Source organism: Artemia franciscana, chromosome 16 (assembly GCF_032884065.1).
Source record: "Artemia franciscana chromosome 16, ASM3288406v1, whole genome shotgun sequence".
Taxonomy (NCBI): domain Eukaryota; kingdom Metazoa; phylum Arthropoda; class Branchiopoda; order Anostraca; family Artemiidae; genus Artemia; species Artemia franciscana.
This window is the reverse complement of record NC_088878.1, coordinates 4,474,953-4,495,827: the sequence shown is the minus strand read 5'-3', so window position 1 is coordinate 4,495,827 and position 20,875 is coordinate 4,474,953. Positions and strand designations below refer to the sequence as shown.

At 34.2% G+C, this 20,875-nt stretch overlaps 1 protein-coding gene across 1 annotated transcript in view; it reads left to right on the top strand.

The window, feature by feature from the left end:
- Positions 1-18,633, top strand: part of LOC136036930 (kelch-like protein diablo) — a 63,375-nt gene extending 44,742 nt beyond the window's left edge. Inside the window, exons 7-10 of the mRNA XM_065719316.1 lie at positions 2,839-2,982; positions 7,506-7,639; positions 11,067-11,275; positions 14,906-18,633. Coding sequence (XP_065575388.1) covers positions 2,839-2,982; positions 7,506-7,639; positions 11,067-11,275; positions 14,906-15,097 — 679 coding nt within the window. The 3' untranslated portion in view covers positions 15,098-18,633. The remainder of the gene's footprint in view (positions 1-2,838; positions 2,983-7,505; positions 7,640-11,066; positions 11,276-14,905) is intronic.
- The last annotated feature ends 2,242 nt before the right edge of the window (positions 18,634-20,875 follow it).

The following is a 20,875-nucleotide window of genomic DNA, read 5'->3' as shown; positions in this document are numbered from 1 at the left end:
ACAAATTGACTTGATAAAGTCGTTTTCCCAGATTCGACCGTCTGGAGGGCTAAAGGGAGAGAAAAAATTAGGTATTTATAACTTACGAGTGGGTGATCGGATCTTAATGAATTTTGATATTAGAAGGACATCGTGACTCAGAGCTCTTATTTTAAATCCTGACCGGCATTAAGCCTCTTATTTTCCTTTTAAATCAATCTATTGATTCATAGAATTTTGTTAGAGCTCATACCATATGATCTCTTGGCTCTTAGCTCTTCTTGCCTCGTGACAAGTGCCATATGAGCTCTTAGCTCTTGTTGTTGTTTTTTTTTTTTTTTTGATGGCAAACCAATGTGGTGTACAAAATTATCTCCTACAAATAGAATATTACGTATTTGGGGCTACTTAAATGGCAATAGCTTTGAATAGAACTAATGTGAATTAAGTGAACTATCTGTTTTCAAAATTTGTCGTCAAACCACGTTGGGACGGAATCTGAAGTGGCTGCGCAATATAATCGCGTCCGACAAGCAATTTCTTATCCCAAAATATGTGCATGTAATTTAGGTGCAATCTTCAAACAAATTTGTCGTCAAACCACGATGAGGCAAAGTTTGAAGTAGTAGCACAACGTAGTCGTACCCAACAAGCGATTTTTTATCCCAAAATATTTGCATCTAATTTAGGTGCAATCTTCAAACAAATCGGTGGTCAAATGATTTGACACCTAAAAATCAGGATAAAGAATTGCTTCTGCTATATCTTAATTTAAAAAACTTTTTCCACAAAACAAGTTACTCAAAGAAAAGTAAAGAGTAAGTAAAGACTAACCCAAAATGAACAGAAATAAAGTCAAATAAGCTTCCAAGCGTAAAACTGTCACAAATCACCATCAATAAATACATAAAACCTAAAACGAATTGAAATTAAAATAAATAACCGAGTCAAACTCAACTCAAACTCAAAATTAAGAGGAGTAGGGCTGACAACCCCCATCCCTTGTCAAGACCAGAACATAATTTGCATTTTATGGGAAACAAAAACAAACGAATGACCGTGGATTGTCTGTTTACGTATATACTGGTATTTATTCCTTAAAGTTTTAATAATTGTTTTTTTTTTTGAAGTAAAAAAAAGTGAAAACTTTTTAAACATATTTTGTATGAAAAAAAAGATACGTGTGAGAGACGAATACAACGAGAGATACGTGTGAGAGACGAGAGTTGTGAAAGACGAATACCCCGACAAAGAAAGACTGGGTATAAAGGTTGGATCTGTTCTGATGCTTTTCTGATGGTTTGGGGTCTCTGCTGTGTAATAAGCTCCATCCGTCCCTATTCCTGGAAAGAAGAGCTTGCTTTCATGGCCACATTTTTGCACCAGGATTGACTTAACGATTTCGTCTAAGTAAGAGATTTTAGCAAACAGCGTTGCAGGGTCACCTTGAGAAATTACGTTATTTCTGAAAATTATAGCCTTAGTAGAAAATGACTATGAGAAGATAACTAAGACGTGTTTTGGCATGCTGGGTTGGTAATCCTTTGTCTGAAGAGCACGGGTTCGATTCTTGGCCTGGCCGGTTATTTGGTTTGGGACGGGAGTTATTGGCGTGACTGTAAGCTCAGCCAGAGTCGATCCAGCTCTAAATGGGTACCTGGAGAAATCAAGGTAGACAGGAAGGATTTGCGAAAATACAGGTTGGCCGTCCCCTGACCCCATTACAATTCCTGGCTGAAGGGCCACGAAACGGAGATCAGCACTGCCGGCTTGTACCTTCAGGGTTTAGCGCCGTCATACCTACTTAAGACGTGTTACAGATTGCAGATGCAGATTAAGGATAACAGATTGCTAAAGATTGTTCATTTTGGGTGTCCATCTAGGCTAAACGAAAAGCTAGTCGTCCCCGTATAGAGTGCGAAGGAGCAAGGAAGGATTTAAGGGAAAGTGGAACTTCCTGAGAGTGGGAAGATAGTAAAGTTATAAGTAGATTGAAGTGGAGGAGGAGCATGCGCAGCTGTTTTGGCCTCAGGTGGCTTTGCACAGTGAGTTATTGGTAGTCACAGCACTATAAGGAAATGGCCGCCATTTTCTTAATTTCAACATACGTGTTTTTATCTATTTTCTTATATTTATCTATTTTTATGATATAATTCTCGTAAAAATTGTAAAAATGATCATGTGATCGAGACATGATGATCTATGGTTTTACTGCATTTTTTCCAAAATATCAATACAAATTGTTGATCAGTAAAACTTGATAAAAGCGTCAGTTTGATCGTTTAGTTTGAAGATTTGCTTCAAAAGATATTTTTTTCTTTTTTAAATATAACTTGTTTTATCGATTTTATCATAGGCTGTTTATGTTGATCCTTGCCAAAATATCGATCTTGATCTGTAAAACAGTTGACTTAAATGACCTACTCGTCGATGAAGATTGATTAGAGATAGTTCTTCAAACACAATTGTATTCTATATTGAAATGTATAATATATTTTTATGTACTTTTATATGTAGGCTATCTATTTCTTTTGTAATAAATTGCTCATAATTTTTTTGTCAAAACGTTGATTTTGGTCTATAAAACAATTTGTACAAATGGCTCATAATGCCAAATGCTTAATTTAGATACGATACTCGAACGAATCACTGGCCGAGCAATATGGCGCCTACAACTACATGTCGAACGTCCGTCGGTGTTGCCGTCATGGAAATCATGTATAATGTATTTTTATTTATTTCTATGTGTATCTATTTCTTTTGTAACAAATTGATCATAATTTTTATTTGCCAAAACATCGATTTTGGTCTATAAAACAGTTTGTTCAAATGGATCATAATGCCGAATACTTAATTTAGATACGATCCTCAAACGAATCAGTGGTCGAGCGATGTGGCACCTACAACTACATGTCGAACGTCCGTCGGTGTTGCCGTCATGGACGGTCTTTTATATGCTGTTGGGGGACAAGATGGTGTGTCCTGTTTAAATGTTGTTGAAAGGTTCGTCTATTTCGAATGATGTTATATATTTTCGGTTTTTGTAGCAAGTTACAGAAGCTCTAAAAATCATCTATGTTTTGTAAGGGAAGGCAAGATTTTTGTCCAATTTTTGTTTAAAATTTACAGCCACAAGTCCTTGGGTTAAAAATCAGTTTTAAAAAAAATCAGTTTAAAATTTACAGCCACAAGTCCTTGGGTTAAAATTCAGTTTAAATCAAAAAATCAGTTTAAAAAAATTAGTTTAAAATTTACAGCCACAAGTCCTTGGGTTAAGAGGAACATAATGTAAAAAAGAAGTTGTTCACTTTCTTAACTTTTCTTAAACTCACTTAATGTTTTACTTTGCTAAAAGTTTCATCCGTAAGAAAAAAAGAATCCGATTCGGGTCCATTTTAATGGTTGAAAATTTGAAATAACAGCAATAGGTAAAAATACGGAGTTGTTTGAACTCTTTTCTTAAATATGCTTAAAGAACGATTGGCTGGCTAAACAAATAATGTTGAGCCCCTGAAATTGGGCTCGATAAAGGGTCAACGAAATGCGCAAAAAATGTTTAGAGGATCCCCTAAGCCAAAAAAAATGTGGCCCAAAAAACTCCTGAAAATTATTTTTAAAATTGATTTGATACTTATATTCTTGAGTCCTTAGGCTAGGGGAACCTCAATGCAGAAGGAAGAGTAGAAGAAAAATATTAGTCTCTCCAAAAACAGGACTTGATAAAGGGCTAAAGAAAAGAAAAACTTCGCCTTCTTCTGAAAAATAATACTCTGAGTCTAAAACTTGGAGCTCCTAACTTCAAAGAAATTTTGCGGTGAATGCTTTACTTTTCATTTCCTTCATCTTTCCAATCACAATTTACGAAACTAAAGTAGGTTACAGGGTCAAGGCAGCCTATAATTATAGTTAAATTAAACTATTGATTAAATTATAAACTATGTTATAAGTTATAAACTATGTTATAAATTAAATATATATTATAAATGATATATTATAAACTATAAACATTTAAACTATAGTTAAATTTTTTTAAACTAGTTTTTTCAACTGAAATTAAGGAACAGCATTAAACCTTAAAACGAACAGAAATTATTATGTGTATGATGGGGTTGTTCCCTCCTCTAAAGTTTGACTTGTTCTTTCTATTATTTAAGAATGACTCCTGAAACACAAGGGCCGTTTAATTAAAGTAATAAGTAACTTTTTTAAAGTTCTAAAAAAGAAACTCTAGTGTAAAGAGCGAGGCATCGCTCTGAGAAGGGGGCAACCCTTCATATACGTAGTAATATCTGTTTGTTTTAAGTTTTAATGTCCCTTCTTACTTTTCAGTTGAAAAAAAAAAACATTTATAAATTATCTGATCTTTTTTAAAAGATACCGGGAATCTGCCTCTCCTCCATGGAAAATTCTCTCCCTTACGAAAATTCCTCCATGGAAAGAGCCTCCCACGTAATTTCACCAAAAAATCCCCTCTAAATATATCTATATTCTTACCAATAACTAATACTATATGTAAACAATTGTAAAAGTTCATAGCTTGCCGCCCTTCCCTTGGGGACTGTGGAGGGGGGTGAAGTCATGCTCAAAGAGGTAATTATTAGATTTTTGACTATACTGAACAAAATGGCTCTCTGAAAATTTTGATCGGGTGACCTTATGGGAAATGAGCATAGGAGGGAAATGGGCTAGTTGCCCTCCAATATTTTCAGTCACTTAAAAAGAGCACTATAACTTTTACAGATTCTTAGGATCATTGGTTTGACACGACCACCTCTGGGAAAAAAAGTTATCTAAAAACACATCCGTGATTTTTCTTCTGGGAAAAAATGCAAAATTCAACGTTTTTTTATATAAGAGCTTGAAACCTTTACAGTAGGGTTCTCTGATATTTTGAATTTGACGGTGTCATTTTCATTAAGATCGCTTGATATTTGGGGATCCCCCCCCCTTTCTCAAAAATGGGGCAAATTTTCTCAAGCTCGTAACTTTTGATGGATTTTATATATTTTAAATAAGCATTAAAATCCAATTCTTTTGATGTATCTGTTGGTATCAAGACTTTGTTTCTTTGAGTCTCAGTTACTATTGAGCCGTATCGAACAAACTGTTTGATATTGCACCATAATAAATGAATAATCTCAAGGAATAATGTTGTTTCTTTTCATCTGACAGGTTGATACTAAGCGCCTCGTGTCTGACTTTAGTTTAATCTTGAAGACATATTTTCTTTCATGTTGCTACTAGCAATAATCTAAGAGTAAATTTAACTAAGCAGCGTATAATCATCATTGAAGGAGGAAAAGATAAGATATCTTCCTCAATATTCAAATAAACATTTATTTCGCTTTCATTTATTTATGTTCTATTTATATTTTGGTACTACTACTACTACTAACAACTCACCGCAGCACCAAGCCGCCTGAGGCCAATACAGCTGCGCACGCTCCTCCTCCATCCTGTCTGTTCAGGGCCTCCCTCTTTACACCCTCCCAAGAAGTTCCCATTTCCCATAAATCTTTCTTTATGTCATCCTCCCACTCCAGACAAGGACGACCTGCTTTCCGTTCATCCCTAGACGGTTGGCCGGAAAGGACAATCTTCGGCAATCTGCCATCCTTCATCCGCAGAACGTGCCCTAACCACCTCAACTTTTCTTTCATTATTGTCCTAGTTAGCGGGATTGAACCACACTGTTCTTACAGCCTACTGTCTGAAATATGATCAGTCAGCCGGGTACCCAGAACAATCAGTAGGCAATTTCTCTGGAAAACATTTAGTATATCTTCATCCGCTTTTCGGTGCGCACATGCTTCAGAGTCATATTTGACCACCGTCATCACTGTACCTTCAGAAATTCTAATCTTGGTTTGCAGACTTATATTTGTATTCTTCAAAAAAAAAATTTAATTGTGATAAGACACCCTGAGCCTTGGCTACTCTACTTTTAACATCTTCACTGCTCTCCCCTATTTTACTAATAATCCTACCAAAGCAAATGAAGCTGCCCACCTGATCAATCTTTTCTTTACCCAACGTCACTTTTTCATTTTCACTTATTCCTAGCCTTAGTGACTTCTTAACATTAATTTTCAAAACTATTCTAGCACCCTGAACCCGCAAGACCTCTAAAAGCTCATTCATTTTGCTCACACTTTCATCTAGGATGCTTAAATCATCAGCATAATCTAAGTCCAGGAGAATTCTTCGTCCCCATTTGATTCCGTGGTCTTCCATTGCCTTTTCTGTCTCCATAAGACAAATTACGAGTTGATAATTTTTAACTTGTGGTTTCTTCTAGAGAGGTAAATTTACTGTTTTGTTAATTTTCCGTATTTTTTGTTCTTAATGTTTCTTTTATTACAAAAGGCACTAGATAATAGCAATTTCCTGTTAAATGAGCTCGTTATACAGCTCAAGTTGCAAAGCTCCCTAGCAGGTCAACCTGTGTACGTATGTTAGTATCATTTCTTGCCATGCATAGCCAATGTGGTCTTAGAACGTAACTGTTAGAGCCTGATTTTCTAATTATATATCATACACAGGGAAAAACCTTGCCTTGAGAGCTGAGGAGGAGAGGTTTTCATCCACAAAGACATTATTACTGGACCTTTTTAAGTATGCCGAACAAAATGGGTATCTGGAAATTTTTATTGGATGTGTTTGGGGAATTGTGGGTATGGGGCTTTTCCTTTGTCCGAGTCTAGTAAAGAACAAACCGAAGGGAGTCAGGCAGCGGAGTCACTCAAATAAGACATCACTCGCCAGAAAAGTAATTTTCAAAAGTTCCGTGTTTTATCATCTCTTGTAAAAAGATACATGTGTTATATCATCTTGTATCTGGAGATGTATTTTTTGTCAAAATCTTATTATATTGTAAATATTATGTTTTGTTAATTAATAAAGACACTAGATAAAGAGAAATACGCCACCTAGTAGCGTGTGTCTCTTTTTTTATGTAATGGTGTAAGATACGCTTTTTAGCAATTGTCTTTCAAATGAGCCCTTAAACAGCTCTTTTTGATGTTCCAATGTCCTGATAGCAATGAAGAAGAAAGAAAGGAAAAATGGGGGACACATCTGTGCTACCAGTTCAAAAATCTGATTCTTGCTGTTCAAGCTAGGAGACTGTAAATTTTGCAAATAGGGGTTTGAATAAGGGTGATTCTAATGGTATATTTTTGGTTCGATCCGATGTCTTTTTGAGGGGTTCATGGCTATTTCTTAAAATTTCTGGAAATTTGTTTTCATAATAACCTTATACTATTCAGATTAATCAAGATAATAGTTACTATTCAGGAACTAACTGAAAATGGTGAGTTTTTCTCACAAGACACGTTTTTCATTACGATTGCCCGCGGTTCGTTTTTCCGCTGTAACTATGATAATACATTCTTTCGTTATCGTTCAGCAGAAAAAAGCTTTTAGTTGTTCACTAAGGTATTTGTTTGGCTAAGGTATTTACAATCTTCGATTGTAAATACCTTAGCCTTATGCTCTTCTCAATACCTTGTTTTGTTTTTTTATAGGTATGACCCCAAAGAAAATAAATGGAGTAAAGTTGCGTGCATGAATACTAGGCGGCTTGGGGTAGCAGTGGCAGTACTTGGAAATTATTTATATGCTATAGGTGGCTCTGATGGTCAAGCTCCTTTAAGTACTGGTAAGTGTTGGCTTTGTTTTGCTTTAGTATTAAATTCAAAACTAGTACCAAATATAAGATTTACTTCCGAAAAAGTGGCTATCACAGCCCATATTGGCGTTATATCAACTTCAATATCAATAAATACCGCAAAAAAGCAAATACGATGAGACTGGTCAGAAAAAAAATCAATATGACAAAAAGGTTAAAAACAACTAAAACTCGCCAAATTTAGTCTTGCAAGTAAAAAATAAAACACAATTTTTGTTAAAAACACTAAAAAATGTTCAAAATCTATGGTACAAAATCCTTCCACAGTGATGGTAGGGGAGGGGTTCAGTTATGTAACGTATCAAGTATACACCGGAAAAAGAATCTAATTTTTCCTGTGAAAATGCTTATTGGGCTCTAAAGGAGGATTTTTTTTTTTTGTAACAGAAAGAGGAAGGTTCGAGGGGGATAATTAACTAAGAAAAAGTGAATGTGTCCAGTGGTAGGGGGGGGGGGGGTAATGTTGGCAAAATGTAATGATTTTTTATTCTTCTCTCCCCGATACCAGACTAGCTCTCCGAAAAACGGGATTTTCTGTTCCTTGACGGTAGTAGGCGGTAATTGCTTCACGGTGTGTATCTAAATAGGCACATGCGAAATTTGAACAATAAATTAAAGAAATCTGACTTAGTATAATTATAAGTGTATGTGACACTTAGTCAATCAGTCTACAAACAATCATGTGAGGTTTTACAAAGGGTAGCTGAAGCTAGTAATTCTCTATTGAATAGTCCGAGTCAGTAGATTCCTAATCTCAAACAGAAGACATTTTTTTGCCTGAAGAAAGCAACGTAAAAGCCGTTGTCCTAAAAAATGATAAATTTTAAATATAGTTTGGCATGAATACCCTGTTTTATCAGGCGGCTGGGGAATCTAAAACTTCAAGAAATTGTATCAAGTCCAAAGTCAAGTAGGCCAACATAAAATTTTCCAAGGTGTAAGCTAGTTGATCTTAATTATTGTTAACATTATTTATCCTATTCCTCGTATTGATGGATTCGAGGCTGCCATATGTAATGATTATGGTCAATTATTGACTCGGTATGAGAAGTGCTCTTGATTAGAATTTCATTTAAGGTGCTAAAACCCAAGCCAAATTTAAAAAGAGTTCACAACTATGTGAACTATTTTAAAATTAAAGGGTTTAATTTTAAAATTACAATCTAATCTATATTAAAGGGTTGCATGTATCTGTATGAATTTGGATGAACATGCACTAAGAAATTTCTGGCTTTCCGAAAAATGGAGATTTAAGGAAAAAAAATTTCAAGTTGTAACCCTTGAATTGTAAAATTTTGATTTGTTTTATTATTTAAATTATTTATCCTGTTTGTGGTATTGCTGGGCTCTGGGGTACCACGTAAATATTCTTCGGTGCCAAGTTTTTTCCTAAGCAGAAATTGGTAATGAAATGTTTTGTTGACCAAGCTTAAGTGATACTTGCCTTTAGAAGCGAAAGGACATAAATAGCCTATGTCTGAAATGTCTGCGATGAAGAAGCATTTAGGCTTAATAAAAGAAGAAGCCCAATACTTGGGTTTGTAAAATTCAAAATTTGTAAAATAAGACAGCACTAAAAAAAAGCAGCACACAAATAAGCGCAGCACTGAAAAAGCGTGCACAGTAATTACACTACTGTGCCACTATCAGACAGCTTGGTTCTGCGACAAATTGTCAGAATTAGTATTGGTAGTAATGTATCATCTATTCTGTGTCTGAATATGCACAGAATTCCAAGCAGTTGGCGTGAGTGAATTCAAAACTGCATAAAAATGACTGAACACAATGAATAATAAAAAGCCACTTTAACCAACTTCAGAACAATAATTAAAAAAAAAAATAAGAGGATTTATACCCCGAAATTAAATTTTAAATTAAATTTTAAATTTTAATTCCATATACAGAGTTTCCAAAATTGAGTGATTGAGACTAAATTTTTTGAGACGGTAAAAAAAAATGTCAAATTAATAGACTAAATTACTATTTCGGAACCAATGCGATTAACAAAGCAAAAGTTTATAGTATCTGAAATGCACCTCACATAAGGTACAGTCAACTCCCGGTAATTTGAAACTCAAGAAACCAGAGGAAAAGTTGAAATTACCGAGATGTTCAAAATAACAATAGTTTAAATAATCAAGAAGGAACAATAAAGGATTTCAAATAAACCAGTGCTTTATTGAAAATACATAACCCATATATGTACATACATACATATAAACTCTTTTATTTAACTTCTTAATCAAATATGTATATGGACTATGGAGAATGCGTATGGAGTATGTTAAAACCATGCGGACGAAAAAATTATTTTTGCAAAGTAGTTTTTTGCTTTTTTTTATGAAGTTTTTTTTTTTCCACCATACATTGTCCAATTCATTTTCAATGGCTATGAAATTATATTTAATGGCTTTGAGCTGTAAAAATTATCCCTTGTTTCTGTTTTGAAGGAATGGTCTTACCTCGCTTAATGTGACTGGAGTAGTTGGCTCTTCTTCTTTATCCTCCTCATCTGGAGGATATCTTCTTTATCCTCCTCCTTCTCATCATATCTTTTTTCCATCTAGACAAAAAGAAATCCGACATCGGTTAAAGTACTGTGGACTGCAATTTCCTCGTCCATGTGAACAAAATCCTCAATGATAAACGGGTATAGTTGGGCAGAAGTAACCACTCTTTGGTCTACAGGGATCAATCCCCTTAAACCTCGTGACTGATAACTGTGCAGGGTTTTCTGTTTTCTTAGCAAACCCACTTTTTTTAAGCAGTTATATAGGAAGGTAGAACTGACATTTTTCCAGGCCTTATTAATCATAGTTATAGAGGTCAAGACTGCTATTTTCACATTCTCACTTTTATCGATGCTATCCAGCAGAATTAGATAATAGAGACCGTTGATTTTTAAATTAAAATCAATTGCCATCAAACCATGGCTAATTGGAGAAATGCCAAAACAGATCGTCGAAGTGAGAGGCAAAACTGGTGTTTTATTGTGTATTGCTAAGCAATATGCCCTGTTACAAATTCAAATTATCGAGGTTTCTTTTTCAATTTATCAAGTGTTTTTCAAGGGATTGCAAAAAAAGTTCTTAGTATCGAGAAATTCAAATTATCGAGAGTCAACTGTATTGCAATTGGTAATACAATTTGTATTAAGATTTAGCTATTTTCTTTTGTAAATTTTTACTTCTTTTTTTTCCTTAGGAGTAAAAGACATGAATCATAATTTTTTCAACTAATTTGGCCCTTTTTTAGCTTTTGGCTGCCATTTTCTTTAACGAATTATTGTTCACGTCATAACAATTATTTAATCTATAAATTTTTTAGGAATCATAACCGTTTTGTTTGTTAGCTACTTTAAAAGAATAGGACAGTTTAATAAACGTATTATTTTTAGTTGAAAGATACGACCCCCGGGCAAACAAATGGGTTATGGTATCCCCAATGTCAACCCGACGTAAGCATCTTGGCTGTGCAGTATACAACAATAAAATTTACGCTGTGGGAGGCCGTGATGATACAACGGAGTTGTCCTCTGCCGAACGATATGATCCACAAAGTAATACTTGGACTTCCATTGTTGCCATGAGCTCGCGTCGCAGTGGGGTAGGTATTTTTTGTTACACCCAAATTTTAATTTTCATGATGGATTTTGATTGTATAAAGAAAAATTGCGGAATTCTGCATATTTGGAACTTGACAATTTTCGCTCATTGTCCTGAGAAATTTTTTTTTGTATTTTTTTTTATCTTCTTTTCTAGATTATAAGGCAAAAAGTTTGGTTTCGTTGTTTAGTATATGTTCCAGAGTCACTTGAAATTCGTTTGGCTCTGACATGAAACTCTGATTCTTGGTTTTGAAAATATCCCATTGCAGCTCCTATTTACAGGGTGACCCAAAAAGATTCGTACCCATGAAAATTTCAATTATGGTTTTGATTAAAAAGCTATTTTTTTAAAGCCATAAATTGACTAAAAATTGATAGAAATAGCTGAAACTCTGGTGAATGGTCTTCCATAAACTGAATAACGTGTGGTCGTAATTTGAAATAAATAGATTTTTAATTAAAACCATAATTGAAATTTTCATGGGTATGAATGAATCTTTTTTGGGTCACCCTGTACAAAAACCTGACTGACTTGAAAAATCTTTGGACATCAAATTTATGGAAATGAGCCACCTTGTTTCAAACATGTTCTTACCGTGCACTCTAACTCTACATTGGGTTTCTCATGGCCCAAGGACTTAGGTGTAAATTTCAAGCCAATCAGAGAAAATGAGTCCTTTTCAGGGCCCATTACCGTAAACTAAAACTATATTTGCGCATTAGGCTCCCCTCGGCCGAGGAACTTGGGATTTTAAGTTTCAAACTGTTGAGAAAAAAATACTTGGCCCTTTATCGAGCCCGTTTTTAGGGAGCCAATATTTTCTTTCATTTGTTTAAAAATTTACTTGGCCCTTTATCGAGTCCGTTTCAGGGAACCATTTTTTTTTTTATCATTTATTGAAAAATTTACTTGGTCTTTTATTGATCCCGTTTCAGAGAGCCAATATTTTTTTTTTTTTTTTTTTTTTTTTCATTTATCGTTTTGCATCGATGTTACCTTATTCCAGGAACTTATCGATACAAATGTCAAACCAATCGGAGCAGAAGTGTAATGGCATCTTTTTTGGTCCCATTCTTTGGGGGGTCTGTGCCTTCGAACAATCTTTTTTTTTTTGCATTTGGGGTTCCTCTTGGTCCAAAGTCTCATGGCCTTAAGTTTCAAGCTAATCAGGGCAGAAGTTTTTTTAACTGATTTTCTGGCATCATATCAACCCTCCTATCCTGTGGTACCACAGTGTATTGTTGTTCCGCTTTGCTATACGGGCCCCGGGGTTTGATAACTGCTGTTGCAAGGTTGGGTGACAGGCCTGCTATGCTTCTTGAGGATCTGTATCCTATCCTAACAACTTCCCTCAAAGTAAGTACAGAAAAGTGGAACCATCTGAAACAGTGGAGTACTCAGAAACGTTGATAGAACTATCAACGTGTGAGAAAGACTACAATCAGTGGCTACATCCTATGTCAGTCTAAAATTGAAGTCAAGGATTGAAGTTGAACCACTATGACGTAAATACGTAGAATCCTGTTCATTCAAGGTGGTTGCAAGATATTCATAGCTATTAAGCAAAATTTATGACCTGGAATTGTAAATATGTAGTTACAGTTGACATCACCTACAGCAATATGAGTAAAACCCTTCTGCTTTGACAATGTAAAAGAGCTTACAAGTTCATAAAACGGGAACTAAATCTTCTCTTCGATCTTGCATCATGATAACTGATAAGGCCGATAGACTAAATACCCAGCTACTTCCTGAAATATCACTTAGACAAAAATGTTTGATATATTTCAAGCATTTCGTAGGTGGTTCGTAGGTGTGACCCAAAAAACCTAGTCATTATAGCAGGGGCAACGGGAGTTTTATATTCGAAACTGGGTAGACTGTCATAGCCAGTAACAAGGTGGGTTATCTATTGCCCATTACAGTTACTCTTTCGTCTTTAATTTTTGAAAAAAAAATATTTGGTCTTACGAATTTGAACAGCTTCGATGCAACTGCTGATGAGGTATTGATTATCTTTACTAGATATTACAGGCGGAGTATGGTATCCACGATTCCCAAAACCGGCTAGAGCATATGCAGCACCTATATCAAATATGTTTTCCCGCTACTCATCTTTTACTAGACTTAAGGGCAACAATGATGGAACTACTATCACCAGCAAGGGAATCTAGCTAGTATTTACGTGAATATGAATCACCTAAGGCCTTAGGGGGGGGGACTACCACAGAATATATTGTATTGAGGCTTACGCTAGATCTAAAAAAAAGTTTTAAATGCGCAGTTTCTTCAATAAAATACCAATGACATTCGGACCTTCCGAGACTTTTTAGTTGGATTGCAACACCACACTTGTATGTGATAAGTTTTCAAAAAGTTAACTTATCCTCGTTTTATTAAGTCAAATATGGCCATAGCTTCTAACCTGCTAAAAACTCATCGGAGAAAAAAGGCCCAGAACTTAAACGGCAGAGTGAAGGCGACGCCTACCAATACAACAAAATTTTGTTGAGATCTAGTAAACGCTCTTGCAAAATTTCCTCGTTTAAAGGGTCTAGGAACCCATACATTTTCCCTAGTTAGTAAAAGCTCAATCATATCTCGATGGCCCAAAATTTGCTATGAAAGTAGTTCTTTCTTTCCGTTAAGTCTCAACAACATTTGAAAACTCTGGTAAATATCCCTCTCCCATCTCCTCTTCCACTCTTTCCCACCTCCAGGTGAAACCAAAAAGGTACGGCCTGCTTAAAAACACTTCTAGGAGAGCAGTGCTTGTAACATCCTGTCGAGGGTGATTAATCTAGAATAACCTCTTCAGCTAAACAAGAATTGAACGCATTTTCCTTTTCTTTTTTCGCCTGAAAAGGACTTCTGATCTCTCAGTTGTAATATTTTGGTGTATCATTTTGAAATTTGGCGTATATGGTGCATTTGGTGTATATTTTATATGGTTTAAATTTGGTACACATAATACCATTTTAAATTTTCGTGTAACAAAGATAAAAGCCTAGGAAACTAACTGGAAACAAGGAAATATGTTAAGAAAGCAATCCTTATTTCATAATATACAGAATAACCACATTTTGCGTGCAGTAAACCTGTATCTTGATTTATTTCAGTTTTTGTCTAATTTACTAATATATTTATCATTTTTTTAAAGCTTTTCTCCAATGTTGAATCATTCGAAGCAGAGCACTCTATATAAAACCTGTTTGTAGAGGACGTTAAGTAATTGCAGTGGCGTTAACACAAAATTCATGAAAAAAGTCTATTGACTTAAGGCACTTCTATTAAAAAAAAACATAGATAGCGCTTTGTTTCAGAAAAAGGGTTAGAATCTTCTGTTGACATTGCTGCATTTGCTGACTGTCCAAAATTAAATAAAGGTTATTAAGGGAAATTCATTTTTTTTTAGAAAAATTGGAACAATACTTAAATAAGTGAAGATAAAGGTTGGCTGCATGCAAAATCTGTTAACTATGATTATTCTGCATATTATGCAGTAAGAATTGTTTGTTTTCTTCTCTCCAGTAAGATCTCTAGGCAATTACCAAAACAAGATCTTGCAACAGGTCCGTGCTTTTTATCAATTTTTTGTGGTAAATAGATAAACCAAGTTTCTTTTTAGGTTGGTCTAGCTGTGGTAAACGGTAACCTTTATGCTGTTGGTGGATTTGATGGTTCTACATACTTAAAGACAATTGAGGTGTATGACCTTGAACAGAATCAATGGAAAGTTTGTGGACAGATGAACTATAGGCGTTTGGGGGGAGGTGTTGGTGTTGTTCGCATGCCACAACATGAAGCCCACTTGTGGTGATGCTGTCTCCGCGGTAGGACCACCTTGGCCTAGGGTCAATCTATCGTTTTTTTATTACCGTGATTTTATGGGTGGAGTCGTATACTATTTCAGATTTCGTTTTATTAATTGAATCGATTAATGGATTTATTGAATAATTGGTTTAATGTCGTGATTAGTGAATGTCGTATCGAAAAAGTCGGTCTTGAGGAGGAGTTTGTTGTTTAGTCAAGAATTAATCACTGGCAATGGTTATTTAATTGTTTCATCGATTGGTTGGGTTTTAGTGATGCAGTAGTAATCTAAGATACAATAAATGATCAGGGAAGGTATCGAAAGTTTAGGGTCGCTTTTTCCTTTACCTTTTTCAAAAATTTTCGGGAATGGTTCGTAGGTGGAAGGGAATTACCACAGACATCCCTGAGTTTCGATACCAGAAGAGCTTTTATTGTTTGAAAGAAATAATATGTTTGTGGTCCATGTCCCAGTTTATTTTACAAGATTACATGGATGTGTTTTAAGATTCTACTGTCAAAGAAGGGGGGAATGCCTCAAAACCTTTGTTAAGGTTTAAACCTTTTGTTAAAGAATAGGAACTCCCTCAATAGCTTTTCAACACCCCCCCCCCCTCTCAATTTTGTCCTTTACTCTTGTATGCAAGAGCCATGGCTAGTATGAAGACTAAAGTATTCAATGGCATTGTCCTAATAATTTGGCAGGAGGGGGGCTGAAATCTTTAAATTTCTCATATTTTGCAAATTCCTGTGTGGTCTCTTTGGACTCTTTGGAGGGAGGGGGTGGGCTGATGCCCCACACTTTCTATAAGTGTAGTATCAGTAATCTATGACTAAATAGATTTTAATACGACAAATATAAATTATGGAACACAGTCCAATGAGGAGAAAAAGTTCAGTGCTTATTCGCTCATAAAAAATTGATTAACAATTTAGTTGTTCTGCTATAGTTGAAATAGCTAGGCAAGAGTGTAAACTTGTTCTTAGAATTCTTTTTAATCATTTTTATTGCTTAGGTCAATAGTATGTTTTTCTAATATTCTACTATTCCGTATTAGTTTTATAGTCAAGAACTTCTATGCCCTTGGCTTGGCAAGTCCTTGACTGTTTATATCTTGTTTTCAAGTGTTAAAATGTTGGTTGTGAAATAGATGATAGGCCATGTTGTTGCTGTGTTTAATCATTGATAAATTAAATGCACACGGGATGGATTGTATCTCCTGCTGGAAATTTTTCCTCGAATACTGATTGGCAGCCTTCTAGATTTTTATGCCTAGAGAGTGTGCCCCTACCTGATTTTGAATAGTCTTTATTGAAGATCCGCCGGTTTTTATTCCAAAAACTTCAACTAAAATGGCTTATAATTAAGTATATTTTGTAAAGCCTTGTTTTCATTATAGCCTTTTTCAGGCGAAGTTGGCTGAGAGAAAATAGCTTCTCTTTCAGTGGATCTGACTTTTAACTGAAAAAGAGTCAGTTTCACCGCCCCTGATTTCCATTTTCAGCCTTAAAAAGCATGAATGGAAACTGGCCCTGCCCCAAAAAGTCAAAAAGGCATGGGTGACTTCGCCCGAAAAAGCTATAATGAAAATAAAGCTAAAATTTTGAATTAATTCTCCAATGCATCATCTAGATTTAATCTGTTGATGGTACAATTTTGACCGGAGAAACTATTTTTAGGGGGGGGGCGTCTGATCTTTTCAAACATATTTTAACCAAGCTATGCACATTGAGTTCAGCTTTGCGCTTTTTTTTAGTTTTTCTTTTGGTTTGATAAAAAAAAATATTTATGCAGCCTGAATTGGTAGAATTTGTCATTCAGCTTATTTGATCGCACGGCTTTTCAATATAAAAGATTAGACAGCTTTTTTTTTGGTTTGTTTTTTTCCCCCTTTTTTTCAAATACTTCAAGTGCGACGTAAATTTTAACCAAGTCTTACACAGCGAGTTCAGCCTAGCACATCCTCTTCCAAGTTAGCTTTTCTTTGCTTATATGAAAGAGAAATTCATACGCCTCTGATTGATAAAATTTATAATTCGGTTGATCTGCTCATCCAGCTGTCTAAAAGAGATAAACTCCTTAATCTTGCTTTTCCAGCAGTAGTATTGGGAACAAGTAGAGCTCAAAAATAGAGCTCAAGTAGGGTAAAAAAAATACTTATGATCAGGTACATTTGTTTAAAATAAGCCAAGAAATGAGTGACAATACTGTCATTTGAATATATTTCCTGTTTGACTTAAAATCCTGTGCCCATAATGACAGGGGCTTGATTCCTAGTGTTGCTGGTTATTTGGTTTGGAATAGGGGTCAGCGGCATAACTGTAAGCCCAGCCTGAGTTGATCTAAATGGCTACCTGGAAAAATCTGGGGAAGTAGAGCTCAAAAATTGAGCTCAAGTAGGGCTAAAAAAATACTTATGATTTGGTGCATTTGTTTAAAATAAGCCAAGAAATGAGTGATAATACTGTCATTTGAATATATTTCGCGTATAATTTTTTAAAATTGCAATAAATTTGGCTAATCTTTAATATTTTGTAAATATTTCTAAGAACATAGTGGCTAAACTTCATGCAAGGAAAATCTTCATGCTTTTCACCGGCTGTAATTTTCTTTTCTTTTTTGCTCATTTTCCCTTATTTTTTATTTTAATATTGCCAAACGCTGGACAACAGTTCCCATTGTTATAAGTTACCCAAACTCTTTATTTGCCAAAAATTCGGTAAAATAATTTGCCGAATTTTCCAAATGCATCATTTTCAGTTTTGATTTCAACAGCGGCACGAATCTGCTGGCATCGCAAATATTGTATTGTACTGCGGGCTCCTTACAAATTGCGAAGTCGCAAATATATTTTTGCATTTCGAAATCCTTTCGTTTCCATTGTTTGTTATTTATAAAAATTTTCCTTACTTTCTATTTACGATGATTTGCTGTATATACTCTCTTAGCTAAATTATATATCTTTTTCTTATTGAAATCTTGCATTTTTTATTTCCTTTTTTACTCCAATTTTACAACTTAAAACTTTTTTTTTTTTTTTTTGGTAGAGACAAGTGAATGGTCATTGCTCTAATTGTCATGAACTATGTACACCTTAGATAGAATGTTTACTATTTTTATTTTGTTTATCTTTGGTCGTGATTTAATGGAAAAAACTTTAAAATGAATTGTAGAAAAAACATTTTCCTACAATTGGAATAGCGACTCAGTAAACAAGGTGACAACTCATTTTGGCTTGTAAGTGGCTCAAATATTGTTGATTATAACTTGCAGTTTTACAAACTAAAGTGTAAACTGGTGTAAAGTAAACTTACCAAGAAAATTCTACTGTATTCTAAGCTTCGTTTTTCCTTCTTATTTTATATTTTTTCTCTTTCTTTTTTTATTTCTTTGTCTTCTGTATGTTTATTAATAGGAGGGTCTATCTCGTGTTATTTTCTTGTTTTTTTTTTTTTTTTTTGTGTGTGTACTGATCGGATAAATCTACTTTTATATCGTAATATAATGGATTCTTGAAATAAATATAACTGCCTTTTATATAAGTACATATGTATCCATCGAATGATGTAGACTGCTTTTTACATGTCTGTTTTTACGAAAAAAAGTACGGAGTAAAGCCGACATTTTATTTTTATTCCAGAAAAATTAAAGTTAATTAGTTAAATCTAGAAAGTCTGGTTTCAGATCGAGAATAGAGTAGGAAATCCTTTTTATTTTTTCTCGGTTTTCAGAAATAACTGTCTATTTTTTGTGCAAATTTTGCCATTTCTTGGAACTTATTGTTCTTCTCCAGCCCTTCAGGTAGCTTGCTTGTCGTCAAAAATTGTTTTCAAAAGTCTTTTTGAACATAAATTTCAAATATCGTTCACTGTCTGAATTGATGTATATACTTCTTGGCTAATCTTAATCTCTCTAAGCGGCATGAAGAAGCTCATACCTGTATATAGTAAACCTATAAAAATCTGGAAAGATATCCATGAACTATGGTGAGCAAATTTTTGTGAGATATATATAATTCATATATATATTATATATTTTGAAAACTATATTAGATTTCACTTGTCTTCCAACGGACCTTTCTTTGATTAAATGAATTTAAAAAAAAATCAACTGAAGGTAAGGAACAACATTAAAACTTAAAATACAATGAAAAAGCAATTTTTAGAAAATCCTATAAAAAAAACAATTCTATTTTAATTGTATTTTTATAAAATTATATTTCTAAAGAAAAGCTATTTTTCAACTGAAGGTAAGGTCCAACATTAAAACTTAAAACGAAGAGAAATTTATTCTTATATGAGAGAGGGGGGAGGTCGTCACCTCCTCAACACCTTGTTCTTAACGCTAAAGTTTGACTTTTTGTCCCGATTCTTAAAGAATGAATGATGAAACACAAGGGCTGTTTGATTAGAATAAGAAGCTTTTTCAAAAATTATAAGAAAAAACTTCAGCGTAAAGAGCGAGGTATTTTGGAGAGGAGTCGTAAACCATTCGCTCACTCAGTCGTATATCTTAAACGGTGTATAAATAACTGAAAGCAAGATAAAATTTACGTTAAAAATTTGAGAAAATATTAAAGTTTTTTTTCAATTATTTCTTGATTTAACGTTGGGGATGATTATTTTATTTTTTGTAATGTGATGTATTACGTAATATGGATACAGTAGTATGGTTATGAGACTCCAGTTCCTCTCCACAAGAAGTGTATCATGGTTGACTTTGGTCTTGTAAGCTCATATTTCTTCAACTAGTCATAACCCTTTAAGGATTAATTTGGTGTACTTGTACAGGGGGGATTTGGCGGATTTTTTTGCATGATTGAATTGATTTTTCTGAATATTTTGGTGTAAAAAGAATTAATTGTGTTGCAATTTACCCGAGGTTTGACTTTTTTTTTCGTATCCTTCCTCCACCATAAGGGTGTTATATCACCACGAAATTTTCAAATATCTGATCGAAATTTTGAAATATCAGTTCTCTGTTCCATTGCGTAAGTCTTGAAGAGAAAGGCTAAAATGAATTTTCATGCAAGAACTAGTAAGTGCAAAACATTGTACATAAAACATTGTGTCATTCAAAATTATTCAATGCTGCATCCTGGAACGGTACTAGCTTTGAATTTGAGGAAGTGGATCAATGTAAGTCATCAGAAGGAAAGGGGGATCAAATTGAAACTTAGTTTTGCCTATTTTTAGATCACAATTGGATCATTCTCTAATTGAATATTTTCTTTGCTATCTTTGATCATGGAGTAACATTTGTATATATATTATTTGTTTGATCTTTTATTTTTATTGTTTTTAATTTTATTTATTTTCTATTTTAATTAGTTATTTAGATTATTTTGGTTTTTAATGTTGATGACTAATATTTTTGTGCAGGCAAAATATCCGCAACTGTCGGCTTTTCTTCTTGTTCCATTGATTATGGACTCGTCGTTTTGCTTTTTTCGATAATATTCGCTCTTTTTGATGGCAATCTTCATAACTATGCTAAAATAAAATATATCAGTTAATTGAACTAGCAAGTGCGAAACATTGTACATAAAACATTGTGTCATTCAAAATTATTCAATGTAAGTCATCAAAAGGAAAGGAGTGGTCAAATTGAAACTCTTAGTTTTTGCATGTTTTAGATCACAATTGGATCATTCTCTAATTGAATATTTTCTTTGCTGTCTTTGATCATGGAGTAACATTTGTATATATATTATTTGTTTGATCTTTTTATTTTTATTGTTTTTAATTTTATTTATTTTCTATTTTAATTAGCTATTTAGAGGAT